The sequence below is a fragment of the Rattus norvegicus genome, chromosome 1 (genome assembly GCF_036323735.1).
Source record: "Rattus norvegicus strain BN/NHsdMcwi chromosome 1, GRCr8, whole genome shotgun sequence".
NCBI classification, from domain to species: domain Eukaryota; kingdom Metazoa; phylum Chordata; class Mammalia; order Rodentia; family Muridae; genus Rattus; species Rattus norvegicus.
Window position 1 is genome coordinate 254024790 of NC_086019.1, and position 19905 is coordinate 254044694.

At 54.0% G+C, this 19905-nt stretch overlaps 1 protein-coding gene and 2 long non-coding RNA genes across 3 annotated transcripts; 2 read left to right on the forward strand and 1 right to left on the reverse strand.

Moving 5' to 3' along the window:
- The first annotated feature begins 4552 nt into the window (after positions 1-4552).
- Positions 4553-5535, forward strand: LOC120098088 (uncharacterized). Its single transcript, XR_005496011.2, has 2 exons — positions 4553-5134; positions 5235-5535. It is a non-coding gene; the product is annotated as an uncharacterized LOC120098088 (long non-coding RNA).
- A 2684-nt stretch (positions 5536-8219) lies between these two features.
- Lbx1 (ladybird homeobox 1) lies at positions 8220-10037 on the reverse strand. The gene is given in 2 exon segments (NM_001047108.1): positions 8220-9055; positions 9710-10037. Coding segments are annotated over 2 exon segments (858 nt in total). The 5' UTR covers positions 10035-10037; the 3' UTR covers positions 8220-8522.
- A 400-nt stretch (positions 10038-10437) lies between these two features.
- LOC120100042 (uncharacterized) lies at positions 10438-18968 on the forward strand. Its single transcript, XR_005499703.2, has 2 exons — positions 10438-11059; positions 15825-18968. It is a non-coding gene; the product is annotated as an uncharacterized LOC120100042 (long non-coding RNA).
- Positions 18969-19905: the final 937 nt, after the last annotated feature.

The following is a 19905-nucleotide window of genomic DNA, read 5'->3' on the forward strand; positions in this document are numbered from 1 at the left end:
TTGGGGTGTGCATGTGGGTAGCTGAGTGTATCTACACGCAGGCCTGAGAGCGGGTGTCTAAACGAGTAAGAATGGGACTGGGTTGTTGTTGTCTGTGAATGTCTAAGACTCGTGGCCTCCTGCCCACGAGTTCAAGTGCCAGTGTCTGGCAGTGTTTCTGAGACCATGCTGGGCTTGCATGTGCTTTGGATGTTTGAGTGATGTGGGGGCCCCTGAGACTGAAATGTTCCATGAGGTCTACTGCTCCAAGGACGTTGCCTATTTTCCCAGGGTCCCTAGGGCTAGGGTGCCACCTGGGAAATCATGGTCCTTTGGGGGGGTTGCTTAAGGGGGTGTTCCTCCCTGCCTTGTCCCTTGTCAGGCTGGTGTGGCACTAGAGCGGGGGCTGTTTTCCCTTTAAATCGAGGACACTTTGACAGGGGACATTAAGGACCCGGCTGCTCAGGCTGAGCAGATCATAAAACCGGACAGGCAATTTCTGCTCCCGCCAAATAGCCGGGCAAACTCGTTCTGCATCTTTGGTTTTAATGCACTAAACTGGCAGCTAAGCAGGGAGCAAGCAAAGGAGGGGGTGGGGAGCCCCCCACATACACCGGCACACACACCGGCACTCACACAAGCGCCCCTTCACACCCTGCGCCCCACGCCCAGCCCTGACCCCCCCCACTGGCAGAATTATCAACTAGAATTTGATTAATATGCAAATCGCAGGCAAACAGCTCCATATAATTCTTTCAGTGGAGAGTAATTAATCACCAGTTAAAGCAAATTAATACATATATCAATTTTGTCAGAAACATGCTTAGTTCAATCGCCCGTAAAATTGAAGTTTGAAGTATTAAGAGGCTCTGCAGAAACGCCAGGACTAAAACTTTCAAATTGATCCTATTTAGTAATCAATCAGGCTCTCCCCTCAGGTTAATCTGCCTAATTTTTCATCTCAAATCATACACTTTACTGACACGCCATCTAGCAAACAGTCGATAAAAAGTTAACAAAAATGATAACGACTCAAGCCACAGCCATTGTGCAGGGCGGGCGGGCGGTAGGTGGCTTTGATTGCATTTCCAGGGTGGTTTGGGATTTGGTGTTTTCCTGGGCCAAGAACTGGGAGCTCCCTCTGACAGAAGCCTCCCTGCCCCATCACCCCGTTCTGTGACTGCAGCCCTCACTGTGGTTGGGCTCCCTTTAGCACGGACTGGTGGCATTTCCACCAAAGTCACGCAGACAGCCAGTTCGCCCTCCACTCTTGTGAGGAAGCCTGCCTGTGCATCCAGTAGCCGAGGTCTGAGCCTCTCCCCTTGCTGGTGTTGTGTGGAGAAGGCCGGAGAGTAGTGATGCTGTGAATCTGTTTAACTTCTAAGGTTTCTCTGTTTAATTTTCCCTGTCCTTCTTTCTTCTTCTTCTTTTTCTTTTTCTTTGTTGTTGCTTTGCTTCAGTTTTTGTTGTTGTTGTTTGTTGTTTGAGACGAGGTTTTGCAATGTAGCTCTAACTGGCCTGAAACTCACTATCGAATCACAAACTGGCTTCAAACTTGTGACCATCCTTCCTTCAGTCTCTGCCTCTGAGTGAGTGCTGGAATGGCAGGCACAGACCACCAGGCCTCCTGTGCATTTAATTACTGCATATGCTATTGGCTGTCTGAATTTAGATGGATGTGCCGTGTCATATTCGGTGACACTTTGTATCTGTATCACGGGGTGCCTGCTAGTGTGTGTGTTCATTGTTTCTGGGATGTGTGATTTTGTGTGCCTGTGTGTGTGGGGGGGTGCTCTGGCTTGGCTTGGGGGATGACTCGTCCACTCTAAATATACTTGTGGGACCTCGGGCAGGCTGGGTACACTGGTTCCCTTACAGACATTTAACCTTGAACACAGATGTGAGGGGTGGTTTCTTCTCATCTAGCCCCTAAACTGATCCTGTCCTGGGGAAGGGCCTGGAAGAGGGGAGAAAAGCTCCTATTGCTTGCCAGAAGGGACTCTCAGCCATGAAATCTCCCCACTACACAAAGCCCTGGACCCACAGAGTCCTGGACCACAGAGTCCTTAGGCAGGCTAGGGACTGCTGGAGGGGTCAGGGGGCGACACTGAGTCAGGGACACCTCTATTCCTTATCTTCAGATACCACAGCTATGCCTAGATGCAGTTATGAACCTGTCATGGATCCCTTTATACACATGGTAACAGTGGGTCTCCCCCAAGGCCAAAAATTGAGAGCTCCCCCAGAGAAACCTCTCTGCCTGCTCACCGTGCCCTGCTAACAAAGCCCTTCTCAGCTTCCCTCAGCACAACAGAATATTGGCAGAATTTTCATCAGAGTGCCTCTGTCTGGGTCCCAGAACACAAGTAACCAATTTCCTTTTCCTGAAGTACCCACCGAACTTACAAACAACTGGAAACACCTAAGTCTCCACTAGGGCAGCCTGCATAAGCTGATATGTCTACAAAACACAGTCACAAGTACACACGCCAGATTCCAAGACAAGACGGAAATGCATACAGTCGTCATTTATACTCTTCCTGGTGTGGGCAGAGCCCCTCTACATGGACATGGAGCAGGTGAGTCTGAGGGAACCCGGGCCCATTGAAGATATACCTCAGGGGCTTACGTTCAGCCTAGTAATCAAGTTGAATGGGAGGCGTAAGTAAGGCCATCCAGGGATGGCAGAGACTACCTCCTCAACCTTTTCTCAAAGAAGCAGAGCCCACAGTGTGGTGTCCTTCTGTGGCCTCGGCTGCCCTCGGAGTAGACTCACAACCCTGTGAAGGTTCTCTAGACCACCATCTGCTCACCTCCGGTGAGCTACCTTCTCTTCAAGCTAGTTCTCCTCCACCCTTTCCCCTCATCTTGTAAATGTACGGCTGCCTGAGTCGTGTTGGCCTAGCAGTATAGAGCTGGGATCTGAACTGTGCCTACCCCAGTTTCCTATCCACGCTCTTTCTACCTCTCACACGAGCTCCGAATCCACCCAAGCAGTGCTCACCCGCAGGTCACCCCCACTCTTTTCCTCTCCTCAGCACAGACTTAGGCACACAGACGCAGTTGCGTACACTTGTCTATGATGATTGGTTATGAAGGCAGGCCGTGACAGCACACCCCCAGCCACCCCCAGTTGCACATGTTCAAGCTCTGGTCCGTTCAAGCTCCGTTTCCATCAATCAGATGCACATGTTCAAGCTCTGGTCACACGAGGGAGGACACACTCAGAAATGCACCGTTGTTGGTCTCCATGCAGCTGAATTCCTTTTCTTCCCACCCCCCAACACCACACACACACACACACACACACACACACACACACACACAAACACCAGCACCAAGTATCTTTCAGGACTGGCATGTGTGGCAAAGAGAAAGCATGGATTGCTAAAGCAGCTAAGAGCTTGAGGGGGCAAAGATGGGGTCCCAAGAGAAACTGGAGGTAGGAAGTTCCTCCACCAGGATTGACCTTCCCACACCCACATAAGCCCACAAAACCCAAGAGCCTCAGTTTTCTTCCTAAGACCCTTTCCTTTGGAAGATCCAGCTTATCGACACACCCTATATAGGACATATATATATATATATATATATATATATATATATATATATATATTTCCACACGGCTGCTTACCTGCATCTCAGTCACCCCGCTTAGCTCAGCCAGCTTTATCCACCAACTCACACCCACCCTGGGCACCCTGTGGGATTCACGGTGTATATGAGCGGCTGGCCCTACTCACTCTACCCAATCAGTTTCCCTGTCCCCTTCCCTGGTGGCCTTACACCCCCTGACCTCACCTACACTGGCCTCTAATCTGGCTCTTCCCCTCACATCTTTGAGATCCCCTTATGTCCCCTTCTAAATGTATATGTTTGGGGAGAAAATGTACTTCCAGCACAAAATGTCTCCAGGATCCCAGGAAAGAGGAGTATTTTTTGGGGGGATGGGGTGGGAAGAAAAGCCCCAGTGTCTCTGGGTTCTGGTGTCTGAGAGCCAGCACGGCTGGATGAGTGGACTTTCCTGGACCCGTTGGCTCAAAGGGGTGGGGAGGAGGGGGTCCCCGCGGCAAGAGGCAGGGGCGGAGGGGAGGCGTGCGGCCCCAGCCCGTCCCTTTCAGGGGGGACTCATGCATCAAACTTCAATTTTCCGGACGATTGAATTAGTGATTTTTTTTCTCCTGAACTAAAATACACTTAAGTCTTTGGGATTAATTACCACGTTCTGGTCCCTCAGACTGGAGTATTACTTATCGGAGCTGCGTCTGACACTGGCCCGACACCTCGTAAAATAAGGAACTGAGCCTCACGGCCTCACCCGGCGCCCACCGTCAGGCCACCGAGCTGGGGAAGGCGGGACCGCAGGCGCAGAGGAGTCATGCTCCAGCCGCGCAGCTCGACCTGTCCGCGCAGGGAAGGGGCTCCAGTCCTCAAAATCAGTCACGTCCCAGGACTCAACAAGCCTCACCAAGGTCCGGGACTCAACCAAAAAGGGAGAGACGAAGTCTCTAATTGTCCTCCCTTGGTCAGCCAGGAACCGAAAGTGGTTCTGCAAAGGGCTGGGATTCCCAAAGAAATAAATCTGTATTGGTCCCAAGCGGCAAAGAATTCTGGGTGAAGGGCCGAGCCTGAACGAACTTCACCCAGAGTGGACGTGAGGCGCACAGCCCTACACAGGGTCCAAGTCCCATTCAGCCCTGAAGAAACAAATATGCAAAACCAACGGGCAGCTTGCACAGAGCACGGACCCTCCTCTGCCTGCAACCAGCACACAGCCTCACCCTAGGCAGGGCAGGTATACTATGAGAGGCTCTGCGGTGTCACCTGGAGTTCAAGGCCCTCTTACGTCAAAGGTCTCAGAGGCAAGACCTGAGCCAAGGCCATTTGAGCACGCCTGGGCCGCTCGCTGGCTTCAGCCTTCATCAGATAGCTAAGAAGATGGCCGGCTAAAGTCCCGGCCTTCCTGGATTAAAACCCCTTGGCCCTTACCAACACTTAACGATTTCCCTGCTGCCTGGTCTTAACCGAGCCTGGATGGTGAGCCCTAGCCTGCGGTGCTCGGCAGGGCTGGAGTCAGGCCTGGATAACCTCACCCTGGCGCGCTTCAGAAGCACTGCGGCAGCGGGGCAGAAGCAAAGAATTCAGCGGAGCCGAGGTGACCGCCGCCGAGTGGCTGCAGTTGTGTTGATCAGAGTTCCCGCACGTCTAGTGCTCTCCAGCTGGGGCTCAGCCTAAGGTGTCCCTCCCCTCCACAGGGTCACTCTTTCCTTCAACTGGACTTCCCTGCCAGCCCACAGACACAACGAATTACTTCTGCCTCTCAAGGCCTGAGTCTTAGGCCTCCTCCTCCAAGAAGCCATCTCCACCCTTGAGCCCGAAGTTGCATCTTGGCTCTTTGCAAGCAGCACGTCCCTCATGGTCGGCGAGGATTTCCTAACGTTCGCCAGTGCTTCCGGGCCTGCAGATTAGATTAGGAGCTTCCTGCGGGCAGCGACCAGCTCTGCTTCCTTTCAATTTCCCTAGACACCTGCACACAATAAATATTTGCTGAATCGATTCCCCCCCCTTATTTTATTAATCCTTCTCCTTCCGTCTTCCCCTCTTTCTTTTCCTCCTTCCTTCCTCCCTCGTTATTTTTTATTTCTTGGTTATATTCAATTGTCATGTTTTTCAGGCTCATTAAATCCATTTAGAGACAAAAGAATAAAAGGCAGAAGAGAAAAGGGAGGGGGAGAGAGGGAGGGGGAGGGGAGGGGAGGGGAGGAGGCCAGAGAAGCAAACAAATAACCCGCTTTAACTAGACGGGCGGATAAATGGCCCCGTTTCTCCTCAGCCCCGATGCGCCTGCTTAGCTGCGCGCCCCGCGGGCGCCGCAGCTCGGGTGGGCTCAGCCCTGGGGCCGCCGCCCCCAGCCCGAAGGGACCCAGCAGGGCCCAGCCCAGGGCGTGGAAGCGCGGAGCGGCCGGAGGTGCCAGGGCCGCTTCATTGGGATTCATGGGCGTGTTGGGCGGGCGGCCCGGGGGCTCGGGGCGCGGGGTGGGGGCCGGGCGGGGGGGTGGAGTGCGCGGCGGGCGCAGATGCCCGGGTGACCGCCGCGCCGCGGTCCCTGCGCCGCCTTTGTGCCGGGGAGGCGCGCGCGGGGACCTAATCCATCAAATTGTCTACAAATTGTGAAGAAAATTCAAAAACCATATGGTCGCCAGCGCTGGCGCGCTCTGGGCTGCGGAGGGCCGCGGCCGTGCCCGCACCGGGAGCCGCGGGGGGCTGGGCCCGGCTATTGTCGCCTGTCAGCGGCCGCCCGGGCCCATTCGTCCCGGCCTTCATGGTCCGCGCTCCGAATTACAGACCCATCCATCCTAAGAGAGGGCGATTTATGTCGCCCGGGAGGAACCGGCCGCACGGCCGCACGGCTGCCCGGCCGCTTCTTGCCTTCTCCGGTCCCTGTCCTCTCTTCTCCTCGCCTCTTCCCATTCTCCCCTTTCCCCCTCCGTCTCCCTGCCCCCGTTTCTCGGCGTCTGTAAATGGTTCTCTTTCTACCCTGCCTCTCAGTCTCTCACACCCTCGCTCTGCTCTTAGCATCTCTCTGTACTCCTTTCTCCTGTTTCTGGCTGTCACTTAGCTTCTTCCTTGGACACGCACGTTCCTGACTCAGGCCCCGGGGCCCCATCGCCTGCCCAAGACCAGATGCGCGTTTCTCACATCAATTTTTCGGAGAAAGGGAGCTCATGGGCCTGGAGGCGGGACCCAACTCTGGTGACAGCGGCCACTCGGCAGCCAAAAGACAACAAAAGCCCAGAGAGAAACCCCCACTCAGTTCAGGAAAGTGAAAGCGGCCTGAGCCCCTAGCCCAGCCGCCCAAAGCGTACTAAGAAATCCTGGAAGAAGTCCCGGGACACCTATAGTTCTGCTGCTAGTCAAGCTCTGGCCCACCATTTGTAAATGTTACTAGAAATGTACTACAACCCCCAGACCCTTTGGGGTTCGCTTTCCTGAAAGTCCACGAGTGCAATTCAGCATGTCCTAGTTGCTGATTCTCAAACCAGGCTGAAGCCCTCAGGACATGACCAAAACTTGGGAGGCTCCGGGCTCCACCCTGATCGTCCACCGAGTGGCACCTGCCTGAGTGTCCCCGTTTAGCAGGTGTCTGGGAAGCACAGGTAGACTGCGAAGGTCAGGAATGAACACAAAAACCGCAGGACAAGTCATGCCATACCTTGGTGCCTTCCGTGTACAAATAGTTTTCTGTCACTATTGCAAGCCTAGCTTTTTTACCCGGACCCGACGAAGCAGGCTTCTCAGTCCATTTAGTAGCTGCTGCGTGTTTATAGGCCTGCTTGCCTCTTGCCCCTCACTCCTAAGCCTGCCCTGAAACTTCGCCCAAATCTCCAAGGCTGGTAGGACCTACAAGGGGTAATCGGGACAGTCTTAACCTACGGCTGCTTTGGGTAAAAACGGCCCATTCTCGCAAATGCGGTCACGGTCCATTCTAGTAAAATGGCAAAGACTTTATTTATCGGAGAAAGAGGCCTTGGGTACAGACGGAGAAAGAGAGGGCAGGACAGGAGCTGGGATGGGGCGCCTGGAACCCACCCTCACGGGGCCACCCTCAAATGGCCAACTTGAGACAGGAGAGAGATGTTGACAGACAGACCCAGAGCTACGGAGGAGGTGAGGGTTAGCGCTTGGGTCTCCCTTCTTTAGGTCTCTGTCACATGCAAAAAAAATTCTAAAAAGAGTAAAAAATAATTCTAGGGCTTTGGGTTCTGTTTTCGATGATTGGTTGGATGTTTCCTTGCTTTTTTCCCTAATAGCCAGACTCCAGCAATCAGTCCGAGAAAATGCAGGAAGGTTTGGAGAAATTTTAAAAATAGTTAGTGGGCATTGGGAGACAGACACGCCATCGAAAACAGACTTCTCTCGCTGAGGAAAGAAAAGATCGATTTTGAAACTTGCAAGTCAAGGCCCGGCTGTCCCCCTCCCCACCCCCTTCTCACGCAGGGAAAAAAAAGGCAGAAGGAAATTAAAAGTCAACTGTAATAGGCCGAGGGAGGCGAGCGGACCGGTGCATTCGCCACATGCAGAGAAAAATTAAAACAGCTTCTAGACCGCAGGAGTTAGTGTTCGCCGCTCTCGAATCCGCCTCACCGTCAGCCAACCCGGCAGCACCGGGGCTTTGAAAACATGGAAATCTCTGAGATTTCAAAGAAAATAATAATAATCATAATAAAAGAAAGAAAAAAATCAGGCTGTAGTGGAAGGAACCCACTATATAGGCTTAAATATTTATACAGAAGCCATACAGAATTGCACGGCGAGGGCTTCCGGGGCGGCGGAGGCCGCGTGTGACGGCCGGCCCCGCCGGCCGGCCCGGATTTATTGCTTCGAGAGGGAAGAGGCGACTGTCAGGGGCCAAGTCCGGCCCCGGGACAAGGGTGGAGGCGGGAGGTGCAGAGGAGGTCCCAGCTCCCCTTAGCGGTCCGGTCCGGGAGGCGGCGGGCATGCGGGCACCGGGGGCCCAGGCGGCAGGAGGTCCAGGGTGCAGCTCAATCGTCCACGTCGATCTCTTCGTCTTCCTCATCCTCTGAGCAGTCCTGGCTGCTGGCCCGCTGGTCCGTGAGCGGAGAGGCGGGAGAGAGCTGCAAGGGCCCACCGCCTGGGGCCTGCGGGGCGCCTGGGGGGAGCGCCGGAGAACCCGGCCTAGACTTGGCTCTGCCGCAGCCACCGCCGCCGCCGCCGCCGCCGCCGCCCGAAGCCTCCGAGTTCTGCTCGAGTTCCGCCAGTGCCACGATGTCCATCTGCCCGCTGGGGCCCAGTTTCTTGGCAGACTCCACGTCGGCCTTCATCTCCTCCAGATCCCGCTTGAGCTTGGCGCGCCGATTCTGGAACCAGGTGATGACCTGTGCGTTGGTGAGGCCCAGCTGCTGCGCAATTTGGTCGCGGTCTGCAGGGGACAGGTACTTCTGGTATAGAAAGCGTTTCTCCAATTCGTATATCTGATGGTTGGTGAAGGCCGTGCGTGATTTTCGCCGTTTCTTGGGCGTCTGCCTCTGCCCAAAGATGGTCATCCCATCGCGGCCTGGAAAGAAATGACAGTGTACGCTCGCGACGAGGGAGTCAAGACCCCACCCAGGCTCTCTCCCACAACTCTCCACCCGACCCAGGCCCTTCTCTGTTGTTCCCTCTCCAATTTGATTCCACTCTCTAAACCTGAGCAAACTGGGCCATGGGACACCTTCTGTCTCTGGTCTCCCGAAAGCCGCTAGGAAAAAATTGTTTTGGTCTCTGCCCCTAGCAGTTGGTCTGAAAGATCTAAAGTCTCATAGAGTACAAGGAAACCATACAGAGAGTCCCCAAATGCGTTGTGAACACCGATTCTCCACCCCTTTCCAATGGCCGGACTCCACCCTACCCAGGAGTTGTCAAGAAAAAAAAAATTCACCCTCTTCCCACTTCAGGAGTAAGTGTAGGAGTCCAAACGGACGGGAAGCCTAGTTAGCCAGCCAGACTCCGGGGAGAGTTTGGCTTCCCACACCCTCTCTCAGATCACCCCAGAGGTCCCTAGGAAATAGGGTTCTGCACCCCTATCTCCAGTCTGAGCTGCAGAAGCCAGGACTGGAGGGGCCTGACAGCCGGCGTGGGCAGAGGCAGGGGGTACGAAGTGCAGGGGGTACGAAGTGCAGGACACTGCGGGTGGGCGACTGGGCGCTGGGGAATCTAGGCTTGTGCCTACCTTCGGCTGCCTGCAGGACGCTGACCTCCAGCCCCTTAAAGGTCTTGCTGGCGAGCTCCTCCAAGGCGCACAGCGGCGAGGTCTGCGAGAGCAGAGCGCGGCCCGCCAGGGGCAAGCCGCCCGGCGCGTGCTTGTCCGCGGCCGCCAGCAGGTGCGCCGCCCCACACAGCGAGTAACTTCTCCGCACGGACGGCTTGTTGAGGATGTCCTCGATGCTGAACGGCGTCAGCGGCTTGTTGGAGTTGGCAGGCGGCGGCAGGTGGTCCAGAGGGCTGCGCCGCCGCTCCTCCCCCGGCGCCGCCTTGCCGTCCTCCTTGGAAGTCATCTCGGCCTCGTTTGGGGGCCCGGCCGGGGCGGCTCGGGCCGGGGGAACCCAGCCCGCGGGCAGCTCGGGCGCCGGGCGGTGCGAGAGGAAGGCGAGAGCCAGGCAGGAGGCCGCGCCGGGCAGGGCGCGGATGGGCAACGGGCCGATTAGAGCGGCGACCCAGGCGAGCGGAGCAGCGCGGGGCCCCGAGAGGAGAGCGCTGACGCGGGCGCCGCCACCGCCACCGTCGCCGCCACCGCCGGGGTTTCCAGCAAGCCCGGGCCGGAGCCGGGAAGCACCGCGCCGGGCTCCAGTTTCGCCAGCCCGGGTGCTATTTAAAGGTGTCAGGTGGCTCCGCCGCGGCAGCTCCTGGCCCGGGGTCCTGGCGGCGGCAGTTGGAAGAGCCGAGGCGAGGGCGCCGATCCCGGACTGTGAGGGGAGGCGGAGAGACGGGGCAATTGACTACTGCTAACAAGTTAGCCTTGATCGAGGAGTAATCAATTATCTGCAGCTGCACTTCTCTTTCTTCGCTCTCCCTTCTTTCTCCTCTCCCTTCTTTCTCTCTGTTCTCTCTCTCTCCCCCTGTCCTCTCTCTCTCCCTCCCTCCCTCTCTCCACTCCACTCTGCTCCCCCCGTCCCTCTCCTTCTCTACCTCTCCCTCGCCCTCTCTTTCACTCTCTGTCTGTCCAATGCAGGCGGCTCTAAGTTGGGAAGCTCATTAATTAGCGGGCCGGGGGTAGGAGGAGCCGGCTGGAATTAGCCTGCCTAATGCGCCTGTCAGTCCCGGCTCTACACCGTGCTCGGCCTGAGATGTTTGTAAATTACATTAGAGGTGCCTTTATTGCTCCCGAACCTGGGGTGACTAAAAAGCCACCGCCCCCACCCCAAACTGAGAGCAGTGCTCTGGGCACACCCGTCTCCCACCGGCCTGGCGGAGATGGCAGCACCGGCCCGGAAGTCTCATGCTGTGCAAGCCGGGGCTGTGAAGCTAGAGAAGGGTACCAGGAGCCCCAGCCGCGGAGTGGCGCGGTCGCCGCGCGGGCCAGGTAAGAACTGGAGCCCAGGCGGGCCCCGCTGCTGCCCAGCGTGGACTTTGATGATCCCAAATCAAGAACCCCAGCGTCCCTATTCTTACACTCTCTTGTCCCCCAACCCCAGCCCTGGGCTGTGAGCCCGGGAGAAGGAGAAGCTGAAGACTCCCGGGGCTGGCCCCTAGGAGGTCAGAGCGGGCTTCACAGCCTTGGGTGGGCGACACGGGACAGAGGTGGGGATCCTAAGGGCTGGGGGAGGGGAACAATTGGAGAGCTCAGTCTTCCCCACCCGGAGAGGCGGAGGGAGGAGTTGGCTGTTCTGCACGCCTCTCCCCTGATCTGAGCCTGAGGCGGGCGCCCTACCTCCTCCTTCAATCTTGCACACTCTTTCCTCCCGCCGTGGCTCTCCGGGCAAGCTAGGGCCACCGCACGTCTGATGACGGGCGTTTGACGGAAACTCCGCCGGTGTCGGGGTTACCCGGGCGGGTTCCGGGCTTTCCCGCTGCTCTCTGCCCGGGCCAGGGCCGGGGCCCCGCTGCCCGCCCCGCCCAGCCGGGCACAGGGCTTGAGTGTACAGCACGGCCCGACTCCAGCTGTTCCGGATGCGGGGTGGGGGCCGGGAAGGGGCCGGGCCAGGGCTGGAGCTGTGCTCTCTGAAACTCGCAGCGAGGCCGGAGAACCTGGTTTGGATCCCAGGGCCCGGAACCTCTGAATATTAGGCGAGCATTTTGTGTGCATCGTTATTTGAAAATATTTGTGTGTTTTTTTTTTAACGTGTGTATTTGTGTGTGGTTCTCCGTGTGTCTTTCTTTAAACGTTTATGGATCTCTAGGCATTCAGACGGGTTCAACCTCAGCTATGCCTTTCTTTTCCCTTGAGATGCGACAGTGGGGCTGTGCTCTGGGGCCCTCTTCTCTCTTGCTACTCCATCTGGTTTATGCTGGGCCCTAATTTTCCACTTCTTCTCTTGAAAAAAGGAGGAAAGTAAGAGCGTGTAGGAACCAGAAGGAAGAACGCTTCCTCCCTTCACTGGCTGCACACACCAGACCCGCTTTGTTTGTAAACTCCTGAGTGGTCTGTGTGGTCCAGAAGCACAACTTGAGCCAGAGAAGGGTTCCTAGAGCAGCTGGAGAATTTGTGAACCAAGGCAGGGAGTGGGACAGAAAGAATGGGACCCTCCACATAGGAAGGGGGGCTTAGCTGAGCTGGGGACAGGAACAGGCGGGGGTCCTTATCTTTATTTAACCACTCGGGAATCATGGCTTTGTAGCTGTCGGGAGTAGGAAAAAGAAATCGTACCTGGAGGCCCCAGTGTGATGGGGGACTGGCCTGCTTGGGAAGGTTAGAAGCCAGCTTTCTGCCTCCTTCCCAGGCTTCACCCTGCATTTTCAGGAGGTGGGGAGAAGGTAGAGGGTGCTCTGTGACATAAATGGTAATAATGGAGCTTCTACTTCCCTGAGCGCCAAAGATCCATTCCAGGTCCCATGCCTCATCCACTGTCTCCCACTTCTCATCCCTCTGCCATCCCTGATGCCCTGGAAGCCCTGAGGAGGTGCTAAGCCTACTAGCAGGAAGGTCTAGGGACTTGTGGAGAGGAACAGGAGGGAGAAAAGGCCAGGGAAGCCTTGAAGGAGGACAAGATAATCCGCTCTCCCCTTACTTCCTGCCCTCAGGACCCTGCCCCTTCCTGTTATATCACCAAGCCCTCGATAAAGACTAAACCTTAAAGTAAAGCCCAGCACTGCAGCTCACCTCCCAGTTTCTGAAGACCAGGTGAGTTGAGGATTCCTGAAAAACTGCCAAGAGGGAGCGGAAGGTGAGCTAGGGAGCAGGGAGCAGAAAGACCCAGGCTCTCTGGGATCTTCGTTCATAACTTGTCAATTTCATTGACATTCTACCGTCATTTGCTCTTTTACCTCCATGCACCTCCCCTTCCTGCTTTGCCCTATCCTGTGGATTTGCTTCTTTGGCCTAATTGGTTAGCCTCTCAGCCGGACTTACTAGGAGCTCAGCATGTCTGAGGATGCAGGGAACTGTGGTACCACCTGGCATTTTGATGTTTCCATTCATTTTGTCCAGATTAGTTGTCCAGGCCACCTTAAAACCCGTTTACTTGTCCCAGCCACCTTTTCCTCAACCCAAAGGCCTACCCTATCTCTAACATCACAGCTCTCAAAAAAAAAAAAAAAAAAAAAAAAAAAAAGCGTGTGGTAGACCAGGGTCATCTAGAATCTTGGGAACCCAAATCTACTGGCCTTTGATACCCCTTCTGAAGAGCAATGGGGTATATTCTGACTGGGCGATAAAAGCCCCCTTTCCCCACCCTCCTGCTAGAGGTTGAGATCCTTGGAATCAGGAGACTCCAAGCAACCTGGATCTACCCAATTCTACCCAATTCTAGGAGACACCTAGTTCTTACCCATCAAAAATGTCAGATGAGTTTCCATACAGCAAATAAGGTCAAACGGATTGTACATGGTGGAGGGGAAAGGCCCTCTGCCAGACTGTGCTCTCTCAGAGGAGTTGAGAGATCACAGAAATCAAAAAGGAGAGGAATCAAAAAAAGTTCAGTAGGAAGATGTGATCAGAAGAAACCCAGCCATCAAAATTCAGACTGTGTCTTCCAATCCTCATGCCCTCCTGAGACCCCCACACTGGGGTGACAAAGACCCTTACACACCCTAGCCAGTCCACCCAGGTACTTTTCAGCCGCGGCTGGAATCTCCTCCTCCTCCCCAGAGGGACCCCTACTGCAAAGGCAGTTTCCCCTGTGTTCATAAGCATTGAGTTATTGTTCACTGATCACAATGCTAGAGCCCATATTCCATCTCCGAAGAACTGCTCATCTTCTAATGTAGGGACTATCCCAAACAAAGAGGGGGAATAAACAGCCTGTGAACTATCATGGAGTCGTGTTCTAAGGGAGACCCTGCGGACTCAAATGAAACAAGTCCTTTCTTAGCAAAGGATAAAAATTCACTTAACCCATCCCCCAGGTTTATCAGACTGGTTAACCCAGATTGCTTGGGTAGCCCCATTCACTTCCACCATCCACTCTCAAGCCAGAGTTCCTTCTGGAGAGAATGGTCTGGGTCTGGCATCACCCTCTGTAAGTAGTGACCATTAGTTCTGATGACTTTTGTCCCATAGGGACTGCGACTTAGTCCCTGAACTTCAGAGAGTCCTTCTGCCATAGAAAAGTCTTCCAAGTCCCAACAACCTGGCTGAACTAGGATTCACCATTTTGGGTTTTATATTCTGTCCTGGGCCATGTCTATAACAGGAACAATAACCTGGCTATAAATAAAATGCCATAAGTCCTTAACTTTGCCTGGTTCCCAGATAAGCTTTATTCATTTGTTACTTTACAACTTTTTGAGGTAGTTATTACCAATATTCTTCGTTTTACAATAAGGAAAATGGGGAACAGAGATGGTCAGGAGCCCTTCTAAGGTCATGCGGTCCGTTTGGGATTAATTGGGATTGGAACACGATTGTTCTCAGACTCAGGTCTGTGTTTTTATTCTCCGAGTCTCTTAACCAGAGGTCTCTCCAGGCTCTGTGAACAGGTTTCAGGAGTTCGGAAGACCACAGACGGACACTTTGTGTAAACTTCATCTAAAAGTCTGAGTGGACATATTTTTTCCTGTGGCTAATATTATATAACGCAGTGGATTCTCAAAAGGGTTGGAGAGCCAGAAAAGGCAAAGGGCAGAAGGAGGCCGGTGGGGGAAGGGAGGCAGGCCAATGGGGAACAGGAGGGAAGCTGCCTCCTCCTCCCAGGCCTAGGAAGCAAGAAGCCAGCTGCTCCAAAAATCAGGCTGGGCTCCAAGCCTGCTTCTGAACCTGCCCGGCTCTCCCTTGCCAGGCACAGCTCTTCTGACCTCTGCCTGTGGCAGTGGGGGCAGGGTTTGTGTCTGGGCTATTCTTTGGGGAGCACATACACGACTGCGCCCCCCCTTCTTGGGTGGAATGAATTCCTTTAGATCGCTGTGTCAAAGCACTTCCTTCTCCTGGATGGAGGGACTAAATGTTTTTTGGAAGACATGAAGGAAACACTGACATACAGACACCAAATGATCCGAGACAGGCTGGGACGCAAGAGTCTCCCAGAGATGCTTCAGGTCTATGTGGTACCCAGTCTCTACAGCCTCAGAACAAACTTCTCTTCTCTTTTTGTTCTAGGCCTTTGCTCCCCTCCTCCAGGGTCAGAATGGCCTCTGCCCCTCTCTTCCTGGGAATGCAACTCTTTCCCTACGCTAGTGCCCAATTCATCACCTTGGGGAAGTCCTCCAGGCCTACCCAGCTCCTCAACAGACCCCCTGAGAGCCACTGTCACATTGCCAAACACGTGATGGCTTGTCTGTCAACCCTTCTGCTTCTCTCTCCATCTGTTTTGTGAACTTGAGGAGGACAGGACAGCCATTTCTCTGCGCCCCCCCACACCCCTGTGCTAGCCGGGGCAACGCACCAAGGGTTTCCCAGGTATTTGTTGAATAAACTAAACAGATAAGGGACAAAGAGAGTCAGGCAGAGGACCTCACTCAGTCTTGGCCCCTGAGAGAAGACAGAGAGTGCAGGAGAGGGTAGGTACATTGTTTTGGTCAGCTGCGTGCAGACGGGTGAGACACCCTGCTCCTCAACCTCCAGTACTCGAAGAAGGGTTCAGAGGCTTCATTTTTTAATGCTTTTTTTGGAGGGGCAGGGGAGCTAGGATCTGGGTCCAGCTGTGACCTGACTAATAACTGGACTTCGTTTCATTTTGTTTTGTTTTAAACAGGATTGATTCCCTGCCATGTGATGGGCTCAGACATGGAGAGGAAGAAGAACGGAAGATTGGGCTGGAGCGAGGAACAGAAAGGAGGGGGCAGAAATTGCACCCACTGTGTCCCAATAGTCCGGGGGTCTGTGAAGAGGGTAAAGAACCCGGTGTGTCTAGGCGGGGTTCACTAGTCCTGTTCCAAGCAGAAGTTGGCATTAGTATTGCGCTTTGAAAAACCAGAAGCGTTTGGGTCGGTGGTTAAGGGATAATCGTTTGGAAGCAAGGGAAAAGACAAGATAAAGGTGTCCGCCCAGGAGACGTGGCCTCCTGCTGTTGCCTAGGCAGTGAATTACTGGCCTCAGAGAGAAACCCCAGCCCCTGGTGCACCCCTGGAAGGTTATTGGAATGCCTTTGACTGAAGGGGTTGAGGAACAGCACCCTGCACTTGTGGATGGGCCAATCGGGCAGGTTCCCTTCTCTCTGTCACCTTCCAGCTTTCGACATTCTTTTTTTTTTTTTTTTTCTAACTGCGTAACCCTGTTAATGGTAGCCGCACTCTCCACCGAGGTTTCCCTGCCTTGGGGAGGGTGCTGGGCACAGAAGACTTCGAAGTCTGGGCTATTATGTCTGGTGGAAAGGCTGGGGCAAGGAAGCGGGAATGGAGGCCAGGGTACCATGGAGCGGGTATTGGCGGCTAGGCGGGTGCGCGGAGGGGAGGGGGCGGGAAGAAAGGCCTGAGTCAGGCTTCTCATAATAAACGGCACGTGAATAATTCAGCAGCCTGGGGGATCATTGCATTAGCACCACGGCCACCCCATACCGCCCTCGCGAGTGCGCCGAGCAGCGGGCTCACCAAAGAGCGGAAGAGAGGGGTAGAAGACCCCTTGCCCTCAGGCATCCTAAATTATGCCCAGGCCAAATCCTACCAGCACCCTTGTCCTGGTTCACCTTGGACTCCTCTAGTCAGTGGCCACCTTCTGGACAGTGTTGCCCCATCTAAGGCTCTAGAGTGCTACCAGACCCTGGGCAAGAAAAAACTGGCCCAGCTGGAGCCAGGGTAGGAAAAGAGGATGGAGGCGTCTGCACTGAGAAAGCCTGGCAGCTGAAGGGCCCTGACGGAATGCGGATGTGGCTTTAAGCAAAGCGGAGGGACAGGAGTTCCTCCAGAGCTTGGGGCCCGGTTCCCTCCAGGCTGCTTTGGGCCATTGGGATTTCCCTTGAGATTGAAATGAGTTACTGGCAAAGCAACAGAGCCCTCCGTGGGCTCGAGTCCCCAGGTACCTTAATCCACGGCACCCGCAGGTCCAATGTCCACGGTGTCAGACATCCCCCACTCCCCCGCCCCAAACCAGCCTATCCTGTCCCTGGAAGGAAGAGCTAGGCTACTCGACTGGTTTCCTGGTTTCGTTCCCCAGAATCTTCCTGCTCCTGGCCTTGCCCGCTTTCTTCACACCCTGGCCTCCTGACCTAGAAGGCTGCAACCACCGAGTCCCACATCTACCTACGCCTTTAACTCCTTCAGAAATCAGAAAGATTTCTCCATCTTCTGCCCGTGCTTCGTATTTCGTTCACTTCGGTGAGATCAACCCCTCCGGTTGGTTCTTCAGCTGCCTGGTCCTTTCTTCTCCTCTCTCCCTCTTAGTGAATCTTGAGCCAGGACCCTCACTCTGTTTCCATCGGTTTCTTCAAAGTGTGCGGCACAGCCAGATCCTGGGGCAGGAGGCCGCTCACTCAGCCTCAGACCTGCTCTCCCGCCACCCCTAATACAACACACTTCCCTCAGCAGACCTTTTCCATTGATTATCGATTTGAATTTATTCTGAGGAGCTTGGTCCGCAGACTTGGTTCCTGGGAAAGCCCGACTTTCTGTGCAACTCCTGCAGACTTATAGCTACAGATGAATCTTAGCTGGCTGTGTGGCCTTAGGTAGGTCTTAACCTCTCTGAACCTTGATATCCACCCTTGTGGGGAAGATTTAGGAAGGTTTAAGAAGACTAAGCATTTTCTTTTGTTTAGGGAAGTGGACTCCCTTTGCTGAAACCTGAGCAGGAAGCAAGGATGGAGAGACGGCCATTTGTTTCCATGCGCATTTTGGAAACAATTGGCAGTTGTTTCTCCTGTTTGGTTTGTACAGTAGATTGGTGTGCCAGGCATGTGCATCTCCTCTAGAACTTGCCACATCTCCATTTGCTGAAAAGAACTCTGAGATAAGCCCTGGTCTGCCTCACAAACATTATTCGAATCCAGAGCCCAGGCTGAGCATTTCTTGCATTTAAGGCACATCGTATCTCTTCAATGAGAAGGGAGTCTGACAGGCTAAGTGGAAGAACATTGCTTGTTTCTGACTAAGGACATTTTGAAAGCTTCATTTTATTTTCTTTCTTTCTGTTTTATTTTATTTTTTTTGTTATGTTTTTTTTTTTTTCTGATACAGAGTTTCTCTCTGTGTAGCCCTGGATGTCCTGGAATTCACTTTGTAGACCAGACTGGATCAAACTCACAAAGATCCGCTTGCCCCTCTGCCTCTTGTGCTGAGATTAAAGGTGCACATCACCATGCTCGGCTCAAAAGCCCCATTCGTAAGTAAACGATGTTGGTGGCATCCAAAGAAGGATGAAAGTAAAACTCATGGAGGGACTTTCAGCAAGTTGTAGAAAAAAACCACAGGGGTTGGGAGTAGGGTGGGGAAGCAGTGTCTTCCCAGCCAAGAAAGAAACCATCATCAAACCATCATCGTCACCTGTCTGTCTTCCTGAGGGGCCTATATCCCTGCAGACCAATAGGAAGCAGGAACTCAGAGGACACCTCCACTCTCTTCCTCTTCACGGAGGCTTCTCAGAGATCAAGTGAATCCTGAAACTGCAGAGGTGGGCTTGGATGTAAGGAAGCAGAGTGGAAGTTGGAGCCTGAGACCCTCTGGGCAGGCAGCGTGGGCTAGAACGCGGCTCTCCGGGACGAGGTCGTGGCCCTGTGGTAGCCTATACAGACCAAGCGTCCTGCGCCACAAGTCCCATTACATTGTATTTATGTTTCGCTTTATTGTTTTTCCCCCTCTCTTATTATGGTCTCACTCTGGGGGAGGCAAAGGATATAATATATTCATCTTTATTATACCAAATCTGTGTGAAGCATTTAATAAAACGCTGTTTCTCCACAGCCAGGGACATTAGTATGAGCCATTCTTAAGTTAATGCTCCTGGGCAGAGAGCGCCTGCGTCACAGCGCCTGCTGCTGGCGGATGGGGAGAAGCGCAGGCCACTCTGCGTTCTGGGTGTCGAATCTATATGGTGCATGTTGGCAAGACTCCTGGGGCTCCTGCACCTCAGGAGGGTCTCAGAAGCACACAAAAGCCCGCTACGTTCCTAACCCTAGGTTAGCGAGAACTAAAACGGAGGGGATTTCATTACTGACTGACACTGTTGTAGGGTTTTGGTAAGACTAAGGACTCTCAGGATGCAAGATCGTGGGGAAGGGAGATATGAAGGCCAGAAAGGAAGAAATCAGGAGGCTGCAGGAGTGGTTTCAGACAGTTTGGACCAAGTTGCGCAGAGAGGGCAGCTCTAGGTTGAGGAGAGTCTGGGAGGCTCCACAGACTCCTGGGTCTCACCTCCAGGAGCCAATACTCCATCTGTCATATTTGACCCTTGAGTTCTCTCTCTCTCTCTCTCTCTCTCTCTCTCTCTCTCTCTCTCTCTCTCTCTCTTCCCCCCCCCTCTCCGCCCCTCCGTGTGTGTGTGTGTGTGTGTGTGTGTGTGTGTGTGTGCATAAGTGTGTGTGCATGATAACCTTAAGTATTGCTTTGGGAGCTGTTTACTTGTTTGTGGTAAGCAAGTGTGTATGATGTGGCCAACACACGGGGCTTGTGTGTTTTGTTTTTTTAAAACAGGAACTCACTATGCAGCCCTGGCTGGCCTGGAACTTGGCATGTACACCAGGCTTGTCTCGAACTCACAGAGATCCACTTGCCTCTGCCTCCTGTTGTTCCTGAGTGCTAGGACTAAAGGCATGCACAACCATGCCCGGCCACACCTAGTGTTTTTACATCTGTTCTGGGGATCCAACTTAGGTCCTCATGCTTTACACACTGAGAAATCAACCT